The sequence below is a fragment of the Morone saxatilis genome, unplaced genomic scaffold (genome assembly GCF_004916995.1).
Source record: "Morone saxatilis isolate NCDOM2014 unplaced genomic scaffold, NCSU_SB_2.0 Contig10, whole genome shotgun sequence".
Taxonomy (NCBI): domain Eukaryota; kingdom Metazoa; phylum Chordata; class Actinopteri; family Moronidae; genus Morone; species Morone saxatilis.
The window spans coordinates 1187081-1198884 of NW_023339652.1; the positions used below are offsets into that span (position 1 = coordinate 1187081).

The 11804-nt window shown below is 38.2% G+C and overlaps 1 protein-coding gene across 1 annotated transcript in view; it reads right to left on the minus strand.

The window, feature by feature from the left end:
- Positions 1-490: 490 nt before the first annotated feature.
- The window catches only part of LOC118342013 (glutamate receptor-interacting protein 1-like), a 32098-nt gene continuing 20784 nt past the window's right edge, over positions 491-11804 (minus strand). Inside the window, exons 11-12 of the mRNA XM_035680443.1 lie at positions 7362-7560; positions 491-637 (exon numbers count right to left, since the gene is read on the minus strand). Of these exons, the coding sequence (XP_035536336.1) occupies positions 491-637; positions 7362-7560 (346 nt within the window). The remainder of the gene's footprint in view (positions 638-7361; positions 7561-11804) is intronic.

Genomic DNA, 11804 nt, shown 5'->3' on the forward strand with positions numbered 1-11804 from the left:
GACAAATCGTCTTCAGCGACAACCAAACGTCCTCTCTCCCTTAAAATGTGTTTTTGTTTTTTTTTTCCTCCCCTCATCTTTACACCGTTATCATTTTAGAAAAATAGAAATCAGGAAAACATCATTACAAAAATAAAACCAAAAAGTTCGTCAAAAAGTCTACATCCACATGACAACTTCACATAAATATGGACCGATATTGCACAGCGAGGGATTTTCTTCTGATATGAAGGAAATCACTGACACAATTTGTAGAAAAAAGAAAAATATGTTTAGGACGTTAAAATGATCAAAATTTTGCATGTCCTGGTTAGGTTTTTTTTTTTTTATTCATTGTCTCCAGAGAGATAAAGTGTGGGAGCAGCAGCAGTATGATCCCAGGCCCTCCTACATCAGGCAGATTTATCCTCTGAGTCCTGCTCCAAAGAAAAACAACAACAACAACAACAACAGAAAAAGCAACAAAAAAAAAGCAAAAGCTTCAGAAGTATCACTGGTGAATTTTGGTTGAAGGCACAGAGTTCCAGAAAAGGGCGGTTGGATGCTGATTGTTTGAAGTGCAGCAGCAGTTGTTGGTGAGCGTCCTGGTGGAGGCGGATCGACTCTCCTGATGGTCGGAGGGCAGGGCTTCAACTCTCTGTGGACACAACGAGACCAGAGTGTTTAATGCTGACATTTAAAACATGCAAAAGATGTTGCAGGAGGGTTTTCAGAGAGGTAAATCCAGGAAGTCTGTAGCATCGTTATTAATTAATTAATCAACACTGAACATCATCACAATCTCTTTTTAAGACTCTACAGGTGAATAGGGTAAAAAAAAAAAGCTAAATAGAAATGACCATAAAGCTTCCCTCGTTAATTAGTTTATTATTTATTGTATTAAAAGTAGAAATTTTAAACGTTTAAAAATGCAAATGAGGCATTACGTAACAAAAATGTGCAGATTTGTGGACATTTCCACAGAAATAAGAACACTGGATGAATGTTCAGTCATTTGCTTTCATGCTCTGTGATTTGCCTTTAAATGTAATGAATTGACCATTATTTTGAAAAACCACACACTCATCTAAAGAAAAGACACACTGTTGTAAATCACAATAAAAACAATAATAAATAACAACATACACAGTACAGACAATAACAGATATGGTTCCAGTTTATGAACTTATTAAACTTATTAAAAGCTTTTGGTTGCAGCTCTATAGCGCCCTCCAGAGGACAGTTCTATGAATTCATTAAACAGGGCCCACTGAGGGCCTCTTAGGGCCTCCGTAGAAAATGTTTTCCAGACTTGAATTTTGTACAGACACTAAAGCTGTGAGATGAACTCTCTCTCTGTCGACACATTTAGTAAAAACAGCTTAAAGTGAAGAGTATGGCTCCTGAGAGTGGGCGGTTCCTGCAGGGTGGTCGACAGGTCAGCGTCTATATGTTTGCCTCTGGTCCTCCCGCCCCCCCCCACCTTTCACCATCTTCCTCGAAGTTAATCCTCCCCGCAGCGGCAGATGGTGCTGGGAGCATCCACGGCTGCGGCCTCAACAGCTCCTGTAGTTATGAATGATTGCACGGTCTTAGGCATTAAGTTGGATCAGCGTAATCCACCGCAGCATATGCAGCCGCCCGCTGGGCCAAATCCAGCAGCCAGAACTTCCCTCCATCACTTTCCCCCCCTCGTCAAACGCCTTTCAAGGAGGCTGCGAGGTGTTAACAACTGTGATTGGAGCACAGATCCAAAAAGAGGCAGGGCTTGACCTCACAACATCCTGACAGAAAGTGTGTCAAGATTTATTTTTGCCTTCTCTGAACATACAATTACAAACATATTAGCATCAAATATTCATGTTGCAGCCTATTTCAAAATCTATATTATATTATTGGATTATAATTATTGATTATTGCATCTTAACCTATAATAATATGTCATATTTTATTATAATTTGTATTGATCTGAATCTTAAATAAATGTATTGATGTAAAAAGTAAAATATTTTCCTCTGAAAGTAACAATAATAAAGTGTAAATACTTCTGTTTCATTGACCTCCGCTCACATTTTCATTTTTCATTCATAAACAAATCCCTTCACCTTCCTGTGACCTCACTCGTGAGGATTTTTCTGAATGGCTTACTCATTGATCATCCTGCGATCGCTGATCTCCGACTGATTGATGATTAAACTCAAAACTGGGAGTCACATCAGGTATTTAGTCCCCAAAAACGTCTCACAACATATTAAATCCAAATATACATGACTTTAACAAAGGCTTTAAAAAGTATTAAATGATCATAAATTCACAAAGGTTTTTGTGGTTTATTTATATTTTACCGTCCTGCTTCCCCAAATACTCACTAAAGCATCAACTGTGGATTCATCCACCTCTGAAAATAGTCCCTAACAAATGCTCTATTTTCTCCTGTTTGTTTGGTAAAAATTACTAAAAGTTAAACTTATAGAAGCACATTTCCACCAATGTGACAGGAAAACATGGATTCTGTGAATCATAATGTAAATTATAATGACTTAATATCTCAAAATAATGACCTAATATAGTATCACTAAGTTTCTCAGTATTTTGACTTACATTACGCTTACACATTGGCGTAAATGGGCTTCCATAGAAAACTACATATCTGTGAGCTGCTTTTAAAGATTTACGTCTAACCCTAACCCTAACCCCGAAAGTACTGAGAGACTCAAAAAATTAACTTCAAACTTCTGAATGTCCAAATTTAGATGATACGCATGATTTACCCCGGACATCAATGATTCAACCAGTCAATGTGAAATATAAAAAATCTCTATTAAGTGTTATATTTCTTTATGATTTAGTCTTTGTTAATATACTCCGGTCAGTCTCAGGAATGTCCACTAGGTGGTGCTGCAGTATTTCTCCAGATTTCCCTCCTCTCCTGTGTGGGAGGTTTATTCCTTTATCTCTTGTGTGTGTGTGTGTGTGTGTGTGTGTGTGTGTCAGAGATGCTCTGTTTTGTTTACTTCAACTGTTGTACTTTTCCTCTAATGTCCTTAAAAAAAAACACCAAAAAAAAAACGTTTGTGTGATGATTTCCAGGAAGTCATTTTGTCATTAAAACCCTCAGGACAGGATGAGCTTGTTTCTCAGGACAAAAACCGTCTAGGAAGCTTTAGATTGGCGGAGGTCGTTTCTTTCCCCCCACACACACACACACGCACACACACTTGACCTCTGCAGATGTAATTTTACATTAAGATGAAAACAGTGACATTTGGGCGCTCTCTCTCGCTCCAGCAGTCTCATTCCCCTCAGGACTATTTTAAGCATGAATGTGTCGTGTGTTTGACGATGCAAAGCAGATTAAATACTCTCTATGTATATATATGTGTGTGTGTATTTATACAGTGTTTATAATGTGTGTGTGTGTGTGTTCGGTGCAGGCGGTATGGAGGATTCACCACTAAAGAAGCTCGTCTGGCGTTGCACGGTGGGAATATATGCACAGAGAAAAGCAGTGTGTGTGTTAGATCTGATGATTCACTGCTGGGGTTGTTGAAACATCACGCTAACCTGGAGGCTGTTTTCATTTATTTATTTATTTATTTTTTAATTTTCTGCTGTCAGCTTAGAAACTGTAGGAGAGATTTTATTGGTTTTATGTGTTGTTGTTTTTTTTTAACACTCATTTGGATTTATTTGTGGTTGCCGTGGTAACCGCTTCCAATAAGCTTTTGTGACCTTGACTCTCTCTTTCAACTGATACAGTCACATACATACATATATAGTACATATTATTATTATTATTATTATGCACATAATGTCGTTGCTGAAGGTCATTTGCTTGAATCAATTCTTCACACAGTGTCCTTTATGAAGTTGTATTGATGTTACAGGCAGGAGTACGGAGTCTACGTAGTGACAAAATGTTACTAACAAAGCATCTGATGAGATAAAGTACATATTAAAACGTGAGTATTAAAAAAATACATAATTATGAGTTAATTTAGACAATATTGCAATAATAATCATTGTTAATAAATAATTAAAATCTTTCCATTTTAAAGTGATGAATTAATTTAAATGTTTTAAACTTCACTCTTTATTTATGTTTCCATGTATACTTTACTTTTATTACTAATGTAATAATAAAATGTTTATTCTTTTCGCACTTTATTGAATTAACTTTAAGACTATTTATTATTTTTGTGACTGAACTGTAGCTGCACTACATCGTCGTCGTTTTATTCTCAAAGTTAACAAAAACAGACATTTGCAAGATATTTTTATTATAATCTATCAGCAGCTTTAATTCACTCTTTAATTATTCATTTATGTGTAACATTTGGTTTTTTTTGGGATTCTGTACACGTACAGTTCAATATCTTCAATGTTCAAACTCTTTGTTTCTTTTAATACAATTTATAATATAATAATAAAACAAACCGGCTGGAAAATATGAAAGACTTAGATTACACTAAATATGGGGTACAAGAAGTGACACTACTTTTTTATAATTATTATTATTATTATGTGTCCCAGAGTCATAAAATCATAAATTTGCCAGACTTTGAACATTTAAGATATTGATTATAATCAGCTCTATGAGCCGCTTTAAAACAAGAATATCAGCGTTTGAATTAAACTGATGGAGCCCTCTCGGAGACAGCGATGGTTGAAGAGGTGTGGCTGTTTTTTTTTTTCACCAAAGACCCTCCCTGACCTCCGGCTGTGAAGATGGCCGGCGGATCACATAGCGCACTCGGCATTATGTACTTAATAACAGACACTGCAAATCCCAGCAGGTCGTGTCCCAGCGACAGTCAGCACGACGCTCGATGGAGCCTGCAGGACTTAACTTGAGCCAAAGTGTTTTTGCAACCATTACACAAATACGACTGCAGTTTTAAAAGGATCTGCACACATTTCAGACCTCAGCAGAGGGAAAAACACACACACACATCTCAAATCTGGATGCATAAATTGACCGTATCCAAATCTTTTCACACCCAACCAACCTAATCCAGGGACGGTCTGGCTGTATTTTGCATAGACGGGAATTATGGGAACTCTGACAGTGAGGGGCACTCAAAAGGAGGCCTACAGCTGTTACTGTATATTATACACAAAATACCAGGATTGGTTTCAAACAAACAGACAAAATGATGCATTGAAGTAGTTGCCAAGCTAACGTTAACATGCTACATGCTCACAATGCTAATGTTAAAATCACAATATAGTAATTATGAGCACAGAAGAGGACATAAGATGCTGATGTTCAGCAGGTTTAATGTTTACCATGTTCAGCATTGCAGTTGAAGGTGTTACAATGCTAACTAGTGCAGCTAAAATACCGTCAGTAAACAAAGAGCAAAGAGAAAAGTCCAGAACAAACAGAAAGTTCCTCAAATTTAACATCATGTTAAACAATCCTATTTATATTTAAATGTACGAATTCTGAAACTATATGAGCGAAACTTCAGCAGCCACAAGAAAATGTAAGAATACGACACCTGAAGTAACAGAACCTGCTGGCTCCAGCAGTGAGTCAGTCTCCATAAGGCCTCATTAAAATGTCTTTACATCAGAAATAAACATGTTTACAGCCTGTTGGTCTCTAGAGATAATCTCTGATCAAAACCTTTTATCTGTTGTTGTTTGTATGTTTAAATCCAAACTCATTTATGTTGTCAAGTCATTTTATATGCTTCAATTTTTGTCTATGTATGTACATATGTGTGTATGGATGTATGTTTATTCACTTGTATTTTATCCAATTGGTGAAGCCCTTTGTAACTGAGACTACGGCATTTTTATGTGCCTTTGCTTCAAGTTAACACCTTTAATTTTGAACCAAAAGGTGAAAATCGGCTCTCAGGAGGTTGTAAAATGTTCCTGTGAGCAGAAATAGTCTCCTGTTGTCACAGTATTTCTGCTTCAGTTGCTTCCCTGTTTCTTTTTAATCCGTCTGAGATGAATGAAAGAACATTGCTTGGCGTCGACGCGGCCCACGACTTCACACTCACACGTCCTCGCTGAGAGGAAGAGCGATGGAGATGAACTGCAGTGAGACTGTCTGCTACAGAGACGCTCAACAGAGTCACAGAGGACTGATTTCATCCAACAGCAAACACACTGCTGAGAGTCGCTCTTACGAAGGCATCTGCAGGGGGGGTTGCAGCAGTTACATCACCGAAATGACCAAAATCACAGAGTCTCAGTGTCCGAGATTAGATAACACTTAACAACACGCAGGAGAAAAGATCCCTTCAGTCGCATCCACACACAGATGTTGGTACACAACCTGCTCAGCACCAGGCAGCAGAAAGTGGCTCCTGTGGTCCAACAGCCCAAAACCAACAGACCCATTTCTATTAGGAACTGTGTTTGTAGACGAGTAATTCGCAAACAAAAAAGAAAGAGAGAAACTAACAAACATAATAATTAAGCTATAATAATAATTTAATAAAGTTTACGTTTAATAAACCACATTTTATTTTCAATATTCCCATTTTTCAATGCAATTTTTAATTGCCGTAAACGGTCAACCGCCATAAAACATCTGGAAAACAATATGATTGATGATATTAATTGACTCATAGCCAACGACAATGAATGACTAAAATCCTGCACAATTTTTGAAATGCACAAAAAGTTGCAGTTCAATGCGACTTCAATGCCATCTCACTGTTATTGAGGACAAAAAACAGGTTTTCCACGAATTCAATTAATTTTAAACATCTGAAATTAAGCATTTAAGTGTTTTTCAGCTACAACATTGTGACGTATTTGACCTCTTTATAAATTAAATTTTTTTTACCAATTAAATATGTTTACTGCTAGTCGGGAGGAACTCAAAGGGGGTAAAAGTTTGAGAACCACTGATTTCGGAGACACTTTTCCTACTGAATTAAATAATAATGAATAAAGCACAGCAATAATTTCTCCTGTTATATATTCTGTGTAATAATAAACACAGCACAGTCCTGTGATATAATACTCTGACGTGAACTGAGACCTGGTTCGATTGCTGTGCCCTGCATTTGGCTGAAAGGATGGAAAGTAGTGGACCCCCCCTTCTTGAGTTTGGGAGCTATTTTTAGGAGCTTTAAGAGGGAAAATCCTGTTTCATTATCCACAGACGAGGTGGCACAACTGCGTCATGTAACTCTCTGTATGTGTTTTTGACGTTTTTGTTTTCCGGCTGACTCGCTCCAGCGGCACGTTCGACTCCATGTGCCACATCAGCCATGCATGAACACACAGATTTGATTGCTCAGTAATAATATTCACCATGTCTAACCGGGATATAAATAGACAATATGTGTGTGTGTGTGTTTGTAGTAATCAGAGCGGGAGCTGCTGTTGGTGTCACAGCACAGCTCACACACCAACAGCAGGACGCAGGAGGCGGTGGTCACGAGCTTCCTGACGGGCCAATCGCAGAAGGACCTCGCTTGATTGAATCTCATCGGTCGGCCACCGTTAACGAGGAGGCCTCCGATAAAGCCTCCGGCAGACTGCTGCGAATGCTGGTCACAGATGTATGTCAGCTCTGATGCGGACGTGACGGTGGGACTGTAGTCAGAGCTGGAAACAGTCCCAGATATTAGCACATAGTACTATTTATACTTATACTCATATTTCAGTAGGAAATATTGAACTTTTTACTCCACTACAGTTATTTAAAGTTACTTTGCAGAATTTAAGAATTATTCATAGAAAATAATCAACTAAAATATTAAATATTAAACCTTGCCCAGCAGTAGTAAATACTTGAAAATAGCCACCTTTACTAGCTGCAACATTAGATTAATGCAGAAGTTAAGTTAGCAGTTATCACTTTCACCCAAATCACTGATAAAGTTGTGTTTTTGTACAGTTGTCAGTGAGCTAACTAATGAATCTTCGCTCTGTGACGCTTAAAGTTAAAGATGTCATGATTTTATTGGTTAAAAATTAGTTAACAATCTTCCACAATCTTTTCCTGACCTTCACCAAAGTGCTTTTGATGCCTAAACTGAACCACAGACTGGATCCAGGTCCTGAACCCTGGTCTCCAGAGTCAAAGCGGCCTTCCCTCTGGACCACCTGCAACCTCAGTAATATTAGATAAATGTGGCCTAATCTGGGCAGCATTTGTCATCACAAAATAATTACGAAAACAATTTATCTCTTTATAAATCAAACACTGTTTTGTGCAGTATAGTTTTCTATAGTAGTTCATATTGTTAGTAGCGGAGTCCACCATTCCTGCACTGGATCCAGATTACTTTCACACACACACACAAGGTATTTACAGAAAAAGGTTGCCGTCTGTAATCCAGTGTTTGTAATTTGATCTGATTGATTTACGGTTCACTCTCCTGCAGCCGTATCACAGCGGGATTAAGTGACTGCTAATGCTAACGTTCGGCGCCGACAGTGATTTCTGTACAAATGTCTCATTAGAAACACAGAAGATGTAATTAAGAGATTATATGTAAACGCTGTAGCAGAAACTGAAGACGACAGCAGCTACAATTAATTCAGAGTCGTGATGTTACACAAGAAAGACGAGGCACTTCATGTCCGATCTGAGACGTTTGACGCTCATCGGGACAGACTGCGAGCTGGAAAAGATCCGCCTCAGTTTGACCTTTTGGTCAAAGTGAATTCATTAAGCAGCCCTGCCGAACGCTGCACATCCAGTCCTCCCTGAACCACAAATGAGGGTGGACGGCGAGGCCTCCCAGGGGCCTCAAACTGGCCTCGGGGCCACATTCATGTGTCCGTCATCTCTGCAGCACAGTGGTCACGTCTGAGAGAAGCTACAGCCACTTTATGTTCTGTGTTTCTATCTTATGCAACTTTATACAGATAAATATTGTAGTTTTTACTCTTTAAACTACATTTGTCTGTCCAGTGGAAACCATTAAATCTCCTGATGTGTTGATGTTAAATGTTTGTGATAAATTGAAGGACGTAATGTTTTATGTGAGAAAGGTCTCCAACTTGTAAAGTTAATAAAATATTTAAAACCCTCCCGGATTAGCTGGAAAATGCATCGTCTCAAAGCTGAAAACAGGGCTGTTTAAATCAGAGCTGCCCTGACTAAAGATTGTCCTGTGGACGAGTGGTTGAACATTTATTATATTAATTTAATTATTTAAATATGTGAAGAGTGGCCTGTTAAATTAAATTATTACACATTATTCACACAGTCTGGTTGTTCAAAACAGAATAAATAACTTCCATCTTCACTGAAATAAACCCTGGTGGACTGATTGATACGATGGAACAGTTACTTCAAAACTGTTATGTCCTTACATATAAATCTTGCAGTTTTTACGAGCTTCCGACAAGTGACCAGCTGCTGTGGTTGTAGAGCCGCTTTCAAACGGTCTGTTGCGTTTATAAAGTGTACATATTGCTTCAACTTATGTTGTGTTCCCACCAAAAGCAAAGCAAATATTCACACAATAAATCTGTCTTATAATAAACAGATTTTGTTGTGATTTAATAAACAGATCCAAAGGATGCTGAAATAACTACATCATGATGGCGATTTGCAAAAAGTCTAAACTCACACTTTGTCTGTCTGCAAGACAACAAGGACCAACTTTTATAATGTTTTTTGAATGGAGTTCATTGGAAAGTAAAACTGAACAATTTCCTTTTCTGTCTGGTCTCTGTATAAATATGAAGTATTATCATAAAGCTCTGGTTGCACACAGACAGATACAAGAGAGAGTGAACATAAATCCAATTTTAATACAAAAAGTTACAAAAATAAACAATGTAATAGCTCCTGATCAAGGCAGAATCCGGTATGGGTGTTTATTCCTCCAGAAGCTCCACATACAACACTACAAAAACCTCTGTGATTTTAACAGTTCAATGTCTTTCAATCACACAAAATCGCGAATCAGGTACATTTCTCACAGTCTGCATTTATTCGCATCTTTGCATTGACTTTCGACTATTAGGGGGCAGCCCTACTAATTATACAACTAAATATATAACACATATTTTATATGTTTAACTGCATCCTAACTAGTTTCAAGATGTCTGCCACATTAATTAATATTCATATTATTAATCAGCAGTTTGCTGGAGGTCAACTGTAGCTCCAGTAATAATATATATTCTTCTTTTAGCTCGTCTGTGAGCATCTCTGCCTCCTGCAGGTTCTTCTCTTTGTGAAGCTCTCAGTCAAACAAACATCCTCCATTTCAGAGTCCTTCCCTCATGTCTGTTTCTTTGTGGAGTGTCTGCTGCAGCTCCAGGATCTCGTAATGAAGTAGATCTTTTCTTGGATTTGAGCTCATCTGAGTGCTCTTCTGAGACCCTCTGCGAATCTCAGCAGCGTCTCCAGTGTTTCTCTCTCCGCCTGCATCCTCAAGAGTCGTTCTGTCTCGAGCTGCTGGTTCAGATGATCCAGCAACCACGACGAGTGTCTGCTTTTCAGCTGAATGTTTCCTTTTTTTCCTCCTGGAGCTGTTCAAGAAGTTCCTCCACCGTGAAGACCACCTTCTCGCTGGCTTCAGGTTTCTGAAGCATGGCCCCTCCTTTCAGCTGAGATCAGAGCGTTTAAGCTCCTGATTCTCCAGCTGAAGGGCCTCTGTCTCTTTGGATATGACCTTACTCTCACAGGTACGGAGGTCAGATGTTTAGATGTTGTGCGCACATCTCCAATGTGTTCGAGTGTCTTTCTGAAAACCCCAGGAAAATAATATATATATAATAATATATAATTCAAAATGGCCGATTTCCTGTTGGGTTTAGGATATGGCTCCAAGAGGCTTTTTTATACATCTTAACATGATACACCTGCCCACCAAATTGTGTGTGTGTACATTGGACAGTTTGCAGATATGTTTTATAATCAATATTAATAATTTAGTGGATAAAAAACTAGAAAACGCTTTTGCAAACGAGAGTTATATGAACATATTTTGTGGGTGACGGGGTCGCTGGAGTTTGAATTAAATGATGTTAGAAACAATGCATGTGGGTTGTTAAACATAAAATAAGTTGCAGTGTAAAGTCAGTGTGTTGGTCCTGAAACAAGCAAAGAAAGTAACAGCTCATCACCAGAAACTGTGCCAAAGACTCTCACCTTAATAAACATGCAAGAATCTACTTTCTTGCCAAAATATGTTGCTTGAATCACAGCTCAACTTAATATAGTTTATTAATTCTTACTTTATTTGCAATGCAGACCTCATTATATCTTGTTATTATCTGCGCCCACTCCCATAACATACATAAAGTGACTGAGGAGGCTGTTAAAAGATCACATACTGTTCTCATATTTAAAAATGTATGACCAAAAATATTACAAAAACATGCATTAACCCTCAGAAAGGCTCAATAAGTGTAAAGGCCTTAAAGGTCGAGCACAAAACAAGGGGTTAAAATATTAAAGCAGCTAGAAATGAGAATGCATTTCTAATAAATGTAGGTTTAATATCTGATTGGCTGTTAGCAGCAGCACCCTGAGGTGTCATCATCATCATCATCATCATCAGTAGGTGCTGCGGCGCCCTGCGGCTGATAGTTACGGTGCTGCTCTTGAAGTAGTTGATGCAGAAGTGATGGCAGCAGCCGCTCATGTGGAAACGTTCAGTCAGTCTGGTTAGATAACGTTCGACTGATGCCTCTTTGTTTGCTTGTTTTCTGCTCATTTGATTTATTTTTCCTCTCTGTGCTCACAGAAGCAACGCAGTCAGCAGTGATCCAAATACTGATACTGAAACCTTTGTTACAGCTCCTGAATCTCAGATCTTGTTTTATTAAAGAAATCAGATATTTATTATTATTAAAGCTCTAACCTGTAACATCATCCTCAT